The sequence below is a fragment of the Pristiophorus japonicus genome, chromosome 20, assembly GCF_044704955.1.
Source record: "Pristiophorus japonicus isolate sPriJap1 chromosome 20, sPriJap1.hap1, whole genome shotgun sequence".
Classification (NCBI taxonomy): domain Eukaryota; kingdom Metazoa; phylum Chordata; class Chondrichthyes; family Pristiophoridae; genus Pristiophorus; species Pristiophorus japonicus.
In genome coordinates this window covers 36,881,564-36,900,072 of record NC_091996.1, presented here as the reverse complement: position 1 = coordinate 36,900,072, position 18,509 = coordinate 36,881,564, and the positions used below count along the sequence as shown (strand labels likewise).

The following is an 18,509-nucleotide window of genomic DNA, read 5'->3' as shown; positions in this document are numbered from 1 at the left end:
AACCAGTTGATTCTCTCAGTACTTTCCACACTTGGAACCTATTATGTTCAGAGAAAGGGATTTTTCTCCATTGTTAATTCATTTTTGCACAAATATTGTGCACTCTATGGTTGGATTAACAAATGTTTCAACACTTATAATGGTTAAGAAAGCCCCCAGCAACAATGTTCTCCATGGCTCAGTTTAAACTCATTTCTTATTTAAATCTGTAAAATAATCGATCATCAATTTTTACCCCAACAACACCTGTGTAACAATCAGGGAAAAAATAAAAATGCTTCATTAAGCAGCCAGATGGTGATGAACTAGTTCATGTGACATGATAAATTATACATTTGTGCACTTTGTTTAGTTACAAAAGATGATCACACATTTATTTTCTTAGTAACAGCCATTGCACAGGTGCAACACACGCCGAGTCAGTTACAATTCTTGTCAAGTGCCTGGTTTTGTTCATCAGCTGCCGATCTTTGTTCATTATCCATTACAAGGCCACTGGTTGGTTAGTTTTGAATAATGACATTGACGTGTTTTCCTTGGAGGACTACTGCAATTTTGAATTGTTCAGACTAATGACAGGGAAAGATCCTCAGCGCACATTAATGCTCCTGTTGCTATTCAAATTATATCAATGGCATCAATTGTGTATCAAATGCACAGTACTGTGCAAAGGCTTTCAAGAAACTTACATCTTGCATTAAAAGAAATAATATAAATAAAACATTAGTTTTGTTTCTATCATTAAATTAAATATTGTAAGCAATGTCTCTCTTGCAACATTATATATAATAGCAATAAATACATTTGCTTATATATAAACAAATCATTCAACATTGCACATTTCCTGTCTGCATTACTTGACTTCCTGTTGTTACAGTTTTGTCATGCTTCTTGTGCCAATTTTTCCCATTATAAATCCCTATGTCCACATTTATAACTGGTTTTGTCTCTGTAAACTTATACCTCAGTTTGTGTAATCTGGCCACTGCCTTCCTACAAATGGCTCAAAATGCTTTCGGAATTTCTTTTTCAAATACCATTTTTATCAATTACTGAACTATCTATTAATCCAAAATAAGGGTTTGAACAAAATGATTTAAATATATATATATTTCACAACAATTTTATCAATTGAATTGTCTTTTGTACCGTTTAATACGTTCATTAAAGCTTTTACTTGAAGACTTGAGCCTCTCAAAAGCCTGGGGTTAGAGTCGATATTTTTCGTCAGGCCTGTGATTCTGTGAGCGGAACTTCGATTGGCCAATTTGAATATTTCTTGTGTACTAAATACCCAGGTTGCAACAAAACCATCTAATTAACAGTACTGATGGCATATTTTTCTTTCGCTTTTCTGCCCATTAGCTTTTCCAAGTAATTTTGCAAAAAAGAGGGAAACTTTCAAAAAGCTTTAGTGACGTAAAATTTAAATAGATTTTTTTTTAAAGATCAGAAAATTTCTTAATGTTAGTTCAGTGTTCAAAAAAAATAATTTTAAGCCAGTTAATTCTTCTACCTGTATTTTGTTGATAGAAAACGTAATTGCTAATGGCTTACACCTGTGAGACAGAGATTTTAATGGATAACCTATGAAACTGTGAGACAGCTAGACATGGGCCGAGAAATTGGACAAGGCCCGAAAACGGGCGCGGGGATTGCGATGCGTGATCAAACCGTTTCTTCCAATGCTGGCAGCACTCAAACTTTGTGCTGCCGGATAATTTAAATAATAGTAGCATGAAGCCCATCACTGAACGCACTGCAGATTGGCTGCACGCCTCAGCAGGGAGCCCCAAGTTCATGCAAGGGTAGCATCATTTAAAGTTAGCCTGCACTACTTAAAGGCAGCCTGCAGTTCTTAAAGGGAAGGTGCTCTCTGACTACAGCAGGTGCTGAGTGACTGGGAAAGAGCATGTGAGCAAGAAGAAAATGTACTGCTGGCATAGCAGGGCAGAGAGCAGGCTCCAGGATTCTCTGACGCAGTACTGGAAGCCTTGGTGCCAGAGGTTAACAGGAGGAGTGAGGCCCTGCATCCACGGGGTGGGGGGGGGGGGCTGGAGGTCCTTCAAACAAACTCTGAGAAGGCAATGGGAACAGATAGTCATTGTAGTCAATGCCAGCAGTGTAGTCCCGAGGACCTGGATGCAGTGCCACAAGAAGTTTAATGATCTTACACGAGTGGTCAAAGTCAGTGAATTCAACCTCAAATGCCATATCCTTACAACTGAACCACTAGGCTCAGACACAGCTCAATTCACCACCACCCCCTTCACCTACCAACAATCTATCAATCGCGACATACCTCACATTCATAGCTTCACTTTATCCTCACACACTGAGCATTGCTGCAAGCCTCACACTCACATCTCACAGCTTGCACATCCTGCCAGCTATTCAACCATAACAGGCACACCACTCAAAAACATTGCACCACACTCACTGACACACTTCCCTCTTTCTTGCAGGACAAGGTGGTTGCATAACCAGAGGCAGCAAAGACTATCCCCATGGAGGTAGGCGCGCCTTCATGGCCTAACCCCCCATGGAGGAGACGGTGTTGGAGATTATTGAAGGAGCCATCACTGAGCCCGTGGCCAGCGACGGGCCTGAAACAATCCAAGATGACGGTATCCTCATACTTAATCCTCCTTCTTCTCAAATACCAGTCCCCCTTCATCTCACAATCTCTTCTGATTTACAAGCTGGAGATGATGTAAGCATGCACCTCTTGCTTTCGTCCCCTCATCGCAACCCTACTCTTGCACCATTCTCCTTTCAGATAGCCAAGAACTGCAACCTTGCCAGTCAGTGGTGGAGGAGCAGGAAGTGCAAAAGTAAGAAGGAAGTGATGCTGAAGATGCACTGTCACTCGATTTCCCACTCGCACAGATACTGCACTCCGCATACTTTAGGGGATAGGTTAGGGTGCGGGATCTGCACGTGGTGAGACACTGGGCACGAGTGGCCGACAGCCATGGCGGGGGGAATGGGTAGTGCAGATACCAGCTCCCTGCAGGGCAAGGTCACACACAGGTTCTGCTGCACAGGACTCAGATGAGGACTTTAATGAGATGGCCTGCAGGAGAAGGCTGATGGATATGCACAATGAAATGCTTAGTGCATTGGTAGGCCTGCCAGAAATCCTGAGTGCAATGTCAAGGAGCATGGAGGAGTCCGGCATCAACCTTGCACAGAGCTTTGCGCAGAACTTGGAGCCCATCCTTTCCACGGTGGAAGTGATGGGCACCTCCATTAGCACACTTGTGGACCCAACCATGATGCAGCATCTGAGGCCGATGTCTCGGCTTCCATTGCAGCACAAGCAGAAGCCACCCAACATCTGGGTGCTGCAGTGGAAGCTCAGATGTCTGCCATGCTAGCCCAGCTTGCTGCTACTCAAGTTCATATGGCCGTTTGTAAGCTCAGCTTGTTGCCAGGCAATTTCAGACTGCTGCCATCAATGCTGCGGTTCCCAGTGTTGAAACAGGCTTGCAGGTTGTCACAGGAGTCCAACACTCTGTTCTCCAACAGATAATTAGGATTGCTGGGACGCCACCCTGGGGGTGTGGCACTGGCTCCATGTAACGCGAACCTGCTGTTCTCACTCAGGATGACAACATTCATGCTCCCACCACTGCCACTCCGCCAGTGCCCTTTACCTGTCAGCCAGTCAGAATGGACTGATGCCACCCATGCCGAGGTGGTTGTCATGTATGTACATGCTGTTTGTAGCCACCAGATGGTGTCATTGTTGGAGGCTCCTGAGCAGCACACACAGGGTGCTGCTCTGGTATAAAAGACCAGCCATTTTGTGAGTCAGGCACTTTGGGCCTAAATAAAGCAGAAGCAAGGTTGTCCTTGCCTAGTTAAACAGTACTCAGTTTGAACCTTTGTTGCATATATAACATTTGGCGACGAGAATACAAGAACCTTTGTTTGCAAAATGAGCAGGATTAGATTTTTAGAGCGATTCGTGGAGGGAGAAGATTGGGCAGACTTTGTGAGCCATTTGAACCAGTACTTCATGGCCAACAAAATGAAGGGGGTCAACGATGCAGATCGGCGCCAGGCCGTGTTGCTCACTGTGCGGTTCAAAGATCTACGGTCTGATAAAAAATCTACTCATGCCTAGTGATGCAACTGGGAAAACGTACGAGGAATTGTGTACATTGGTACGGGAGCACCTCAAGCCAGACGACGGCATCATCATCTCGAGATACAGGTTGTATACACACGTTCGATCGGAGGGCCAGAGCGCGGTGGAATTCGTTGCTGACCTGAGACATCTAACGGGGCCGTGCAAGTTCGGGACGGTGTTGGCAGACGTGCTGCAGGACGACTTTGTTACCGGTATCAACCACGAGGTGATCCTGCGCAAACTTCTGGCAGTGGAGGAGTTGGATTTAAAAAGGGCCATCCAGATCGCTCAATCATGTATGACGACGGCAAATATTGATGAAGAACCAAACCTCGGCAAGTACTGTAAATGCGATTGATTCGGCAGAGCGGCACATGGCAGGGCCTATCCGACTGCGTTCGTGAAACCTGTGGCTGCCCAAAGTCCGCCAGCGGGAATGCATCCGACTTCTCCGTGTTGGCGTTGTGGGGGAAATCATCCGATTTAAGCAATATAGTTGCAAATGCTGTCTGAGAGTGGGGCATCTCCAACGCAAGTGTCTGTAGATGAGCAAGCGAGCTGCGACACACCACGTGGAGGATGAGAGTCAGACTAGCGTGGATCTGGATACGCAATCCGAGATGCCAGAGGAGGAAGTGTATGGACTGTATTTTTTCATAACCAGGAGTAAACCAATTTTGATTAATGTGAAGTTTAACGGGATACCGGTATCGATGGAACTGGACACAGGCGAGTCAATTGATCATGAACGAGAGCGCATTTAATAAGCTGTGGAATACCAAGACTGCGAGTCCCAGCTGAGCCCTGTTAACTGCAAGTTGCGCATGTACACCAAAGAACTGATAAAGGTGATTGGCAGTGCACAAATGAATGTGTCGTATAATTGTGCGGTTCACGAGTTACCGCTGTGGATTGTTCCAGGCAATGGCCCAATGCTGCTCGGCAGGAGCTGGTTGGAGAAAATCAGATGCTTTTGGAACAACATAAAGGCTTTGTCGTCGAGGAAGATACATGTGGCCAAGTATTGAACAAGTTCCCCTCGCTGTTCGAACCGGGTATCGGCAACTTTATGGGAGCCAAGGTGCAGATCCACGTGGACTCAGATGCAAGACCCGTCCATCATAAAACTCGGGCAGCGCCGTATATGATGAGGGAGAAGGTCGAAATTGAACTGGACAGACTCCAGCGTGAAGGGATCATATCACCGGTCGAATTTAATGAATGGGCCAGCCCCATTGTTCCTCTGCTGAAAAGTGATGGCACAGTCAGAATCTGTGGAGACTACAAGGCTACCATCAACAGGGTTTCGAAACAAGATTGGTACCCGTTACTGAAGGCTGATGACTTGTTTGCGACGCTAGCCGGAGGGAAGTTGTTCACAAAACTGGATTTGACGTCAGCCTATATGACGCAGGAGTTGGTCGAGACGTCGAAGAGACTTACGTGCATTAACACGCACAAAGAACTGTTTATTTACCACAGGTGCCCGTTTGGAATTCGCTCGGCTGCAGCAATATTCCAGAGGAATATGGAAAGTCTACTGAAGTCCATTCCCAGAATTGTCGTGTCCCAAGATGACATCCTGATCACCAGCCGTGACTCCAAGGAACATCTGAACAACCTAGAAGAGGTTCTACTGCGTTTGGACAGAGTGGGAGTCAGGCTTAAACACTCAAAGTGTGTCTTCATGGCACCGGAGGTCGAATTTCTCGGGCGGAAAATCGCCGCTGATGGCATCAGACCTACTGACGTGAAAACCAAAGCCATCAAGAATGCATCCAAGCCACAGAACGTGATGGAGCTGCGTTCGTTCCTAGGTCTACTCAACTACTTTGGTAACTTCCTACTTAAATTGAGCACCTTACTTGAACCATTGCACATGCTATTGAGAAAAGGCAACAACTGGGTGTGGGGTGCATTGCAAGACAGAGCTTTCGAGAAAGCCACCAATCTGCTTTGCTTGAACAAACTGCTGGTACATTATGACCCATGTAAACGTTTAGTTTTGGCCTGTGAGGCATCATCATATGGAATTGGTTGCGTGTTACAACAAGCCAATGAGTCGGGAAACTTCAACCAGTCGTGTATGCATCCAAAAGTTTGACTAAAGCAGAAAGAGCCTACAGTATGGTAGAAAAAGAAGCTTTAGCGTGTGTGTACGGTGTTAAAAAGATGCATCAATACCTGTTCGGTCTGAGGTTTGAATTAGAGACTGAACAAGCCGCTCATTTCGTTGTTTTCCGAGAGCAAAGGTATCGATACCAACGTTTCATCCTGCATCCAAAGGTGGGCGCTGACATTATCTGCATATGATTATGTCATTCACCACAGACCTGGCACAGAGAATTGTGCCGATGCTTTGAGCTGGTTGCCGTTGCCCACACCGGAGGAGGAAATGCCACAACCGGCAAATTTAATGTTAATCATGGATGCTTTTGAGAGAAGGTACCCCTGTCACGGCTCAACAAGTTAAGACCTGGACCAGCCAGGACCCGATATTATCGGTGGTAAAGGGTTGCATCCTCAAAGGGGATTGGTCTGCCATACCTAAGCAAATGTGCGAGGAGGCCAAACCGTACATTCGTCGCAAAGACAAACTGTCTATTCAAGCGGATTGCATATTGTGGGGCAATCGAGTTGTAATGCCTAAGAAAGGGAGAGAGAAATTTGTGCGTGAGTTACACAGCACACATCCTGGTATAGTGATGATGAAGGCCATCGCCAGGTCCCACGTATGGTGGCCAGGAATTGATTCTGAGCTGGAAGCATGCGTGCATCAGTGCAACACCTGCATGCAGCTCAGCAAAGCACCAGCGGAATCAATGCTGAGTCTGTGGTCATGGGCATCCAAACCTTGGTCCAGGATCCATGTAGATTTTGCAGGTCCCTTCCTGGGCAAGATGCCTTTAGTGGTGGTGGATGCTTATTCGAAGTGGATAGAATGCATAATCATGTCAATCAGTACGTCCACGGCAACCATAGAGAATCTCAATGTCATGTTCGCAGCACATGGTCTGCCTGACATAGTGGTGAGCGACAATGGGTCGTGCTTCACCAGTCAGGAGTTTCAGGAGCTTGTAAAACTTAACGGCATAAAACATGTAAGGTCAGCACCGTTCAAGTCTGCGTCCAATGGGCAAGCAGAATGTGCAGTACAAATTATCAAGCAAAGCATGAGGAGAGTAACCCAAGGGTCACTGCAGACCCGCTTGTCTTCCATACTGCTGAGTTACATGACAAGACCCCACACACTCACAGGCGTCTCGCCTGCTGAACTCATGATGAAAAGAGGTCTTAAGACCAAGATATCTCTTATACACCCGGATTTAAGTAATCATGTTGAACACAGAAGACAGAGACAACTAGGGTACCACGATCGCGCAACTGTATCACGCGAGATTTCTGTTAATTATCCTGTATATGTGTTGAATTATGGTCAGGATCCCAAATGGTTTGCTGGTACGGTCATGGCAAATGAGCGCAACAGAGTATTTGTTATTAAGCTCAAGAATGGGCAAACTTTCAGGAAACACATGGATCAAACAAAGCTGAGGCACACAGACGAGCCAGAGCAGTCGGACGAAGAAACCGTCGACGACCAACCAATCCACCAACAGTCTTCAGTGGACTCGAGGGTCATCAGTGAACCTGGAAATTCCATCACGGACTTGTTCAATAAAAATGAACTTGCAATTCCTGACATGGCCACTGCCACCCCCAACAAGTCAGTCATCCAGCTACCAGCCACAACAGATTCTGCACATACACCCAAGACCAGAATCGAACTGAGACGGTCAACCCGGGAGCGCAAAGCACCGGACTGTCTCAACCTGTGAAAGACTGTGATAAGATCTCAGAGGAGGGTATTGTCATGTATGTACATGCTGTTTGTAGTCACCAGATGGTGTCATTGTTGGAGGCCACTGAGCAGCACGCACATGGTGCTGCTCTGGTATAAAAGGCCAGCCATTTTGTGAGTCAGGCACTTTGGGCCTAAATAAAGCAGAGCCAAGATTGTACCTTGCTTAGTAAACAGTACTCAGTTTGAACCTTTATTGCATACATAACAGTGGTGCAGTCCAAAGCCGTGTCTTCTAGGCCCAGAGCGATCAAAGTCATCCTCTAAGGCCATCTGCAGTATCTCCCATTGAAAGTCAGCAGCCTTCCAGCACCCATGCTGCAGCCATTGGGGTAGCACTGCGGAGGAGCACTAGGACAGGCAAAGGCACATGGAAGACAGGCGCTAAGGGAATGCACAAGGATGATTAGTTGACTTTGGTATGTAATATTGGATAGTTTCATTGATAAATTTAGAATATTTGTTTCATGGTGCCTTTTATTGTAGCGATATGGCCGAGGAAGATATGATGGTCAGTAACAGAGGGAAGGTAAGGTGTGAGACAGAGGGTTCACTGGTACCCCAGTTGAATGAGCCAATTATGGACAGCCCAGCCAGAAAGGAACTGTATTGGTTGCCTCCTCCCTTTTTCCTCCTCTTCCTCCATCTCCTCTTCCTCCTCCTCCTCAGCTCTTCGCTATATACGTGGTGGCAAGGGTAGTGCCCTCATGATTGCAATATTGTGGAGCATGCAGCAGACCATGATGAATCTTGAGATGTGCTCTGGCGAGTACTGCAGGGCTCCTCCAGAGCGGTCCAAGCAGCGTAAATGTTGTTTAAACATGCCAATGGTCTGTTGTATCAGATTCCATGTGGCAGCATGGCTTTCGTTATATGCATGCTGCCCACGTGTGCTTGGGTTGCGTACCTGAGTCATGAACCAGGTGGTCAGCGGATAGCTCTTGTTGCCCAGTAGCCATTCTCTGGTTTGTCGTGTTGGCTCAAATGCGGATGGTACAATGGACTGCCGCAGAATGAAGGCAGCATAACTGTTGCCAGGATACAGAGCACTGACCTGCTTGATGCGCTGAGTATGGTCACACACCAACTAGGCATTGAAGGAGTAGAATCTCTTCCAGTTGCGGTACATCTCCGAATTAAGATGCGGTGCCCACAAAGCAACGTGTGTGCAGTCAGTGGTACCCTTGCATGATAGGGAAGCCTGCTATCCTGGCAATGCTGTGTGCTCGCTCCGCCTGCTTCTCTCTGGCAAGAGAGAATTAAATATATTCACCTCTCTTGCATACAGAGCCTCAGCGACCTCCCTTATGCAACAGTGCACAGCAAACTGGGAGGTGTTGGAATTATCGTGTGCTCAAGCCTGAAAAGAACCCAATGCATAGAAGTTCATGGCCACGCTCACCTTCACAGCCACTGGCAATGCCTTCCTTGCCCTGCTCTGAGGCTGCAGTTCTGAATTGCTACAGCGCCCCTCCTCTTCAATTAAAGGGAGGCGATCAACTAGGCTAGCACCTCGGCACCCAAAACAGAGTGTCGGGCTGCACGATGGCGGCCTGGTCGACGCAAGGGCCGCCATTGTCAAACCAACGCAAGAGTCAGCTGACAAATAAAAATCGTGGCCGAGGGCACAAAATGCCTCCCCTTTACGGGGCGATCCGCGAAGCTGGCGTTGACATCCACCCGCGCCAGCCTTGCGGCCATGGGGCAATTTCCCTCGCAGGGCACAAAGGGTCGGCGCGAGGCCATGAGGGGTCTGCGTGCATGGCAATGACGCCATCGGCGATTTGCGCTCCGGCCTCGCGCTAATTTCGGGGCACGGCGCTGCTGGGATAGCGCCCCCCTCCCCCCCCCAAAACCTCCGGGGCAATTTCCCCAGAGGCGCCCCATCTCCCCCGGGTGAAAACGCCCCGCAGAGGCACTAACAGGGCTATAAAAGGGGGCAATTTCGCCCCCAGATTTTTCATTTTTATAATCATTTCTTTTACTTAGAAATGTTGGGTATAAATTTGTCAGGCAGTAGTGCAAAATGGGCAAAAGCAGATCAGTAACCTATTTTACACATCGCGCAATTTTCTTTTCCATTGCAGTCAATAGGAAAAGAAATTGGGCGGAGTGCAAAACAGGCTGCCAACTCGCTCTCGCCCGCTTTGCTCTGCCGACTGAGCTGCATTTATACCCCGTTGTTTCTTGGTAACACTAAATTTACATTTTGAGAACCTGCTACTTTATTTTTGAGATATGAGCAGGACAATAAGCTGTAATGTAAAGGGAGAAATCAATACTTATGAATTATAGTGGCTGACAGCAATATGATTTCTTCTGCAGTATGCAGACAAACATGGTTCTTGCAAACTGGAGGCAGTGCTACAAGAGGACTGCAGAATAGGTTAAAAGAGACAAACTGTAACTTGACAGAATTAGAATTTTTAGTTATTTTTGGCACTACATTTGTAAGGAAGTAGAGCACAAGAAAGCAGAAATAGACCACTTTGGTGCTTCTGCAACAAGGATTGACTTTGTCTGCACACTCCAGTGTTATAGCACCACTAAAGAGCCATGCCTCAGTGGAAATTAAAAGCTGCATCAATGACTGGTAAATTCAACTAGAGTGTACATATGATGCAGAAGGAACTAACGGTAGGCCTGAGGGTTATATTCTGAAGTCATTGTTGTGTTAGTATTTGAAGAGTAATTTTCATGATGAGCATTTTTAATCCTGCAAACTCTTAATATTTTGGTTCAGCATTGACTAATCATGTGTGGAAGTGAAAAGTATATTTTTTCCACTACAGGGAGACCTCCGTTTTTTTTTTAAGTTACTGTTCCTAACATAGCTTTCATTTTATCTCTCTGTAGATTTGGCCTACTTAGCTTATTCAAGATTATTTATTATGAATATGTAATATGATGGAAACGTAATTGAACTCTGTATAATAAACAAAAAATTAAAATTGAAAGTAACACCTATGGAAGAGAAACTCTGTCCAATAGAAAATTATATTTTTAATTTGTGTTGAAAGAAAACAGCAGTTTGTTCGGTAAAGATGCTCATGGTGAAAAGTAAATGGTTTGGAAAAATGCTGACCTTAAATTTTCAGTCCTACTTCTTTATTTATTTATTTATACCAGCAAGTTAATTTCTGCCAGTGACACCACAATCTTACAGCCCGGCTACAGCGATGATGGTCTTTCAGGAAGCAAACATATTTTCTCATTGTTTTCACAGGAATTCCACTAAAGGTGTCAGAAGCCAGCAGTACAATTCTTCTTAAAATGACAATCTGAACTAGTTAACAGAATCATTGATCTAATTTAAATACTGCTGGGAAACAAAATAGTTTTCTAATGATAAATATATTTCCTAACGTTACTGCAGTAAGTTTTGCAGAACCAGGCTGCACACTTCTGCATTATAATTCATTCCAGATGGCTGATCAGTCATATAGTATTGGTCCTTAAAACTGTAATTTGCAACATTACTAGAGGTATATTATAATATGTGCTATTCTTGTTGCATAATTAACAACATATTTCTATGGGTATTATTTTTACAAGTACAGCATAAGACATGTAATTGAAGAGAATTTTTTAGTATGTGTCTTGATGCAGTAAAATCTACCCAATCATCAAGTACACTGTTATCTGGGTTTGGTGATTAAAAACAGTTGAATCTAACATGCACAGTTATGTCATTGTGAACTGTACAGTTAGACCTTAGTCGTATTTTATTACTGATGGTTCTTAGCTGCTTTTCTCAATGCCTTCTCGACCTACACTTTCAGTAGACAATAAATATGTCATCTAGCTCTTGATTATTCCATCCTGAGAGTGAAGCCTGCTAATCAGATAAATTCACTGATTCAGCAGGGGCTGCACTCCAAAGGACAATGAGAGAACAACAATAATGTAGCCCTGATTCTCTGACCTGTGCTCCCTTCAAGCAAGGTTCAAGCTGATGCATCATAACAGTGGTGCACAGGTCTAGTTTTACTGTAATTTAATTGCAGTTAAGTAATTCCTCAATGAGCCAACCTCTGAAGCTACTGAGAAAACACTTGAATTTGACAGAAGCTGGAATATTGCAGAGATTGGCAGTTGCTTCCTGGGGTTGAGAACAAAGATGGGAACCGCAGTGTAGCAGAAGTGCATTAATTCTGTGACTTAAATATCAAATAGTGCTATGAAGCAAGTTCAAACTGTATGAGTAAAATTACATGAATTATGGCATGCTGCAGAAATTATTTGCACTGCACTACCACAGATGATAAGAGAAAATAGTAAATTGGGTTCATAGTGTGAACTTTTTGTGAAGACAGCAGTCAATGATAATATTCAACAGTTTGTTGCAGTGTCCTCTGTACTAATCTTGAGAATTCTTCAATAAAATGAAGTATTCCATTAATTTCATTATTTAAAATAAAAACAGAAAATTTTGATAAACGTTCAGCGTGTCAGGCAGCAACTGTGGAGAGAGAAACAGAGTTAACATTTCAGGTCGCTAACCTTTTACTATCGTGTTCTCCAACATATTGTTTATATTTCAGATTTTCAGCATCTTCAATATTTTGCTTTTGCTTTCATTATTTAATTTGTTTCAATAGCAACAATAAGCCTTGTACAATTTTCCATATAAAATTCATGGCTAAGAGCCACTCGCTTGTATATTTTATAATTAAAAAGCTTTTATGTTATTGCCTGGTTTTTCATTTAACCATCCATGCAGTTTATACTCTTCTGTTTCCCCATCCCAAGTGCCCCAAGTCCATACTGTGATGGACTTTGTACTTGAATTCCAACTAACACTACATTGCAGTCATCTAAGAGAGAGTGTATGTAAAACGCAAGAATGGTTTACAATAATTAGAAGTGAGCTCTGGCAGATTGTGAATGATATTTCAATTGCTGATCTACCTACTTGTATTTGTGTACTTTAATTTATAATGGATATTTGTTTGTGCTTGTCGGACTTAAAATGTTTGCATCGGGAAATAAAATATATTATCTGTCAGTATGCATTTTTGTTTCTTGCTGTTCATTCACAGCAAGATGTTTGCTTTGTCTATTAATGGATGATGATAGCTGACTGACCATCTAAAGTTTTAAGTTATGGTAACATGACATACACACAAATGTCAGCATTTTGGAAACCTAAATTGCTGTCCTTGCTGGAAAAAGCTCTACTGTATTTGAAAGGAAAATGTTTTATGGGGAAAAAAGCCAACTGCTTATTACAGTGCAGATTACATTGAACATTTTATTAACTTTCATAATTCTAATAAATTTGTTTTAAATTTAATACATTTTTAGAATTTACAAATAAAAGATTACAACCCATGTTGCGATACAGGCCACTTAGAGCATTCAATTCTTCTAATATACGTTATTAATGGGCTTTAAACCTTTAGCTAGCATTGTCACATGCAAAGTCAAATAGTACGGCAAATATTGCTACCACTTTTGCTTACAAGCTACAGAGATCATATAGTTGTTACATATGAAGAGAAACTTTGTAAAGTGGCCTACTCATTGAGGTCACCAGGCTGTAAAATTAATGTACCATTGAAGATTTAGCTTGTTGCCAAACTAGTAAATCTGTTGAGGGGTAGTAATGTGACCTAATAAACAGATCATTTTGGAATTACCAGGATTTGATTCGCCAACCATTGATTTTAAAGAAAGGCTAGAGGACAAAATTCAAAAGCTTTACTGAAGTTAAATTCATGCTGAGTTTTTTTTTTAAAGAGAGCTGGAGTGCAAGACTGGAGTCCGGGAGAAAGTCTAGGGTTGATGGGGGGAGCAAGAATGCATCTTTCTTCATGTAATGTTACTTTAACTTTGGGGGGGAAAAAGACCAATTGAATTTTGAAACCAGCTAATTACTTCATCTGTTTTGTTGACAGTTAGAAAAGGTCAAGCTTAATGGCTTACACCTTTGAGATGGAGAGAAAGAAAAATACAAATTGAGTGAAAGGAAGACAGACAGTTTCTTGCTTGTTTTAATTTGATTACTTTTTAAACAAAAACAAGTTGAATTATTACAGCAAACAAAGCCTCTTTGAGGTAAACATAGGAAGCGAGGGTCAGAGGAGGAGGCAAACTGGTTGAGGGTGAAAGGTCTGCTGGCCTTGTTGGACGGGAGAGGTGCAGTAATATCCCTAGTTCAAGTGTAGCATATCTTTTTAATCTGAATTTTTCAGACTTTAATTAGTTGATGGTGATGTTTCCATAATATTTGTTAACTTTGGTCCTGAAGTTATTTCGTTGGGATACTTGTGTACCAATGCAAAAGGAGTTTGTCTGAAATTCTTCTTTCTGCTACAGATATTTTAGCAAAGGTGCAACCTGCTTGAAATAAATGGGTTAACGCCTCAGTTAAACTAACTGAGTTTTCAGATGCAGCTGTAAATGTTTGTATAGGAGTAACCCAGGGCACATTCGCAGAGCCCTTGTTATTATGACCTCAAAGCTTTATACTATTTAGTCAGTAGAAAGGAAAAGTAATGATTTGATATTAAGTGCATTTTAGTTAGTGAAGGTTGAACTATACATCATTTCATTATTTGTATTTCACTTAAGTCTTTGTCAACAAGCAGTTCATTTGTGGAACTGAATAACAGGCAGGATTAATATTACACATATGGGGCACATAAAGAGATGCAAAATATGCCTTGGGAGTGAATTTGCTTTATATGTAGCTCTCTGCTTAGCATATTGACATGCGCATTGATAAACGACCGGAGGTCTGACAGACTCCAGAAGCATTGACTTGGTGCTGATTACTGTTAGATGTGTGTAGGTATGCTACTGCTTATCTCCTCCCTCCAGTCCTTGTTATATTTATCTATATGCATGTACGAGAGTAGTGGGCTGTTAATTTTTCACTATGGAAAAGGGTTTAGTGCATAGCCACAGGGCATCTTGTGAAGTACAACATTCTTGTTCCAGCATGTTTTCATTTCAAGAACAGCTCACACAGCTATATCTTTCCTGATGCCTGTTCCGAAGGTACGTACTAGTATGCTTCCATTACTTTTAGAATATGGAGTTGAGCTTGCAATCTATTAATTATTAGCTATTTGATAACTGTTTCATCAGGTGCTTAACAATGGACTGTTGTATATTGTATATTGCTATTTCTAAGACAAATTTGAATTTACTGTGAGCATTTAGCTGCTGCTTGTTCTTATGGCACTGCTCTTTTTGTACGCACAAATTTTCTGTTTGCAAGTCCTTAAATTACAATCAAAATGTTAATAAGTTAAAAGCAAATTAACTGTTACAGTTTCCACTGTGTTTTGTTCAGTCTAGCCTGGTTTACATTTGTACTCAAATTTCCTGTTTATAATTTGGATACAAGGAATTCTATAGTTGTTCATTGATGGACCTTTCTGCTTGCCAGAAAGAGTTCTTAGTTTTAAGGGCTTTTCAACTCAAGTAATAGAGTACCTCACTTCCATCCACAAGGTCCCAAGTTCAAATGGCAGCCTTCAAAGGTATTTGATGTAGTCTAATCCACTCAAAATTTGCTGGTTCTTTTGTTGGGTCACTATTAGGAAAAACTATTCTTCTTTTTGATTAATGGGATTTGAATTAATAATTTTTGATGGAATTAGGCTGTTGATTACATGTGTTGGAAGATAGAAAATTGAGATAAACATGACATTTCAGCTCTTTTAACAAAGATTTAGTCCCTCCAATAAATAGCAAGTATTTACTGATAATCAAGAGCAGTTTGCTACCCTTGTTGTTAGCCATATAGTAATTCCCTTTCTTAGTCAATTTTATTGAAAAACATCATAGTTCAAAAATATATTTGTCAATTTATATTTTTCCAGAATTGCATGAGATATACCGCTGTGTACTCAAATGTTTTTAGCAGTAGCATTTAAATATTTATTGACATCATTCAACAAGAAATGTGTTGAAATATTGATCAGATTGTTGAAATCCCTGTGTACAACTTCAATCACGGCCTCTGTCGGCCTAATGGGGGAGCTAAACCTACTCGGCTGAATTGCAATATTAACATAATGGGACAGTTTAACAACATGTGCTACACGGAGGAGATTAGAAATATCTCCACGGTTAGTGCGAATAGGAAAGCATGAAATTGCAATAATACAGTAGCTTTTTAAACTCGTGAACATTTTATCAACTGAAGCTTGTACTTAGGACCATATTACAATAATTGTTTAAGAACATTTACAATTATGGCACAAAATAGAATTTCTTCTCACCTACAAATAAAATAAACTGGTAGAATATATATTAAATTGAATTACTCTGCTGAATACAATGGGCCAGCCACATGGTGTGAGATAAGTATTTCATTTATACAGCATTAACTGCTTTATAATCCGTGATTATAATCTCTCAACCATTGGTGGCCGTGCCTTCTGTTGCCTGGGCCCCAAGCTCTGGAACTCCCTGCCTAAACCTCTCTGCCGCGCTGCCTCTCTTTCCTCCTTCAAGACACTCCTTAAAGCTTTTGGTCGCCTGTCCTAATTTCTCCTTATGTGGCTCGGTGTCAAAGTTTGTCCCATAATACTCCTGTGAAGCGCCTTGGAATGCTTCACTACGTTAAAGGCGCTATATAAATACAAGTTGTTGTTGCTTTACATACTTTTGATTTGGGATTTTACTGTCCATTACGCCCTCTACATTTCCAACATTGGAAGTCTGTGAGTGGAACACCAGGTGCCTGTTTTGAAGATTTGCGATCTTTGGACGCATCACTTTAAAACCAAGCACCAGATAACAGAACTATGAACAAATTGACTCTCGTGGACCCCAGGTGATCTCATCAGCCATTAATGTTACAAGCTGTGTATGTGTTTTTCATTTTACTTATTTTTCAGAAGAACAATCATATTAATTAAAAGCCAGCACATGCACATTTCCAATCTAGAAAATAATCTCTCGCATCAGCAGTGTGGAAAATTCATTTGTATCATCAGTCTGCCAAGTTGGTAGCCTCAAAGATTCAACATTTTCAAGTGTTTCAGTACAATTAAAAGCAGGTTGAAAAATTACTGCTCACATTTTGCAACAAACTTGTGACAGAGTAATACAATAATTGTTATTCAGTGAACAGGAAATGGACGGTTGTCACCCACATGATTTTGAATTATTCTCTTACAGTCTGTGGATAGATTTCAGTGTACCTGTAAAGCCTTACTGGAATAATGCAATGAATGAACTGAATTAATACACTTTAGAGATCCAAATATCTAATTTGAACTACTCACAACAGTTGCAGTATATCTTTTGTATTGGAGCAACAAAACATTTTTGCTGCTATCCTGCAGCACCCTTTTTGGTAATTATGTTTAATATTCTGCAAATGGAACAACTAATCAGCTTATTTCTAATTTCACTGGCAGTGGCAGCTTTACTAAAACAAGTTAATTTATAAGTTTCTTATTTTGGACTGGCTATTCTTAACTGATAAATTGTGTTTGCACAGTTCTTACAATTTTATTGGTTTTCATAGATTCTTTTAAAGTAACTAACCTACCATTAAAATGGAATTGACATTTTAAAAAAAATAGTTTTCCTCAAGCAATTTATAACGGTTGTCTTTTAAGCTGCTTCTTAATCTTGTAAAATGTGCAATATGAGATTTCTGGCAGTTTTTAATTGGATTGTTAAAAATGCCTCAAAATCCTAAGTGGGTCACAATATCACTGAGTGACAAAAAGAAAAATGTGTTTTCTAATCAGGCACTACAGGATGCTATAAATAGTTTTCCGATAATATGGCTTATCGTATAATGTGCTTTTCACTCATGAGAAGTACATACCAATTTAGCAAAAATGTACTTGAACGAGACTTCTATACGATCAAACTAAATTGGAATGGTGTGTTTGCATCTCTAAACCTTGCTATATCTTGCTTATGTGTTCATGTGACTGTAGTTGGTCTAGATTAAACATAAATTTAAAAATGACAAATTTAGGATCACTATTTAAATCATTTGCATTAGCTTGTACTGCCAGATTATTTGATGGTTTCAGGTAGAATGTAACATCTGATTAACCTTGCAAATGTACATAAATCATTAAAATGTCATGGACAGGAACAAAAGACTAATGGAATTCTGACCTTTATATCTAGAGGACTATAATACAAGGGGTTAGAAGTCATGCTTCAGCTCTACAAAACCCTGTTTACACCGCATATGGAGAGCGGTTAGGAAGGATATATTAGCCTTGTAGGGAGTGCAGCGTAGATTTACTAGAAGATGATACCGGACTCCAAGGGTAAAATTACAAGGAGAAATGTAGACGATTAAGTGGTAATTTGATCGAAAGTTTCAAAATGTTAAGGGGAACTGAGGGTAGATAGAAAGAAGCTATTTCTGCTGGTTGGCGAAATCTAGTAGGGAACATAGGCCTGGCTCTAATTTTTAGGCTATCAGGAGTGAAGTTAGGAAACACTTCTACACACTATGGGCCCAAGTTTCCACATGATTTGCGCCTGATTTTTAGGAGCAACTGGTGGAGAACGGAC

At 41.7% G+C, this 18,509-nt stretch overlaps 1 protein-coding gene across 17 annotated transcripts in view; it reads left to right on the top strand.

Annotated features, from left to right (window-relative positions):
• rgs3a (regulator of G protein signaling 3a) overlaps positions 1 to 18,509 on the top strand; it is a 340,299-nt gene that overhangs the window by 254,631 nt on the left and 67,159 nt on the right. Inside the window, exon 1 of one of the 17 annotated variants that reach the window (XM_070862770.1) lies at positions 14,769 to 14,793. The exons of 15 other annotated variants lie outside the window; for them this stretch is intronic. Coding sequence is in view for 1 of the 2 variants with exons in the window: in XM_070862769.1 (XP_070718870.1) it covers positions 14,988 to 15,002 (15 nt within the window). In the remaining variant the exon portion in view is untranslated. One more of the 17 variants, XM_070862769.1, reaches the window with a different exon arrangement.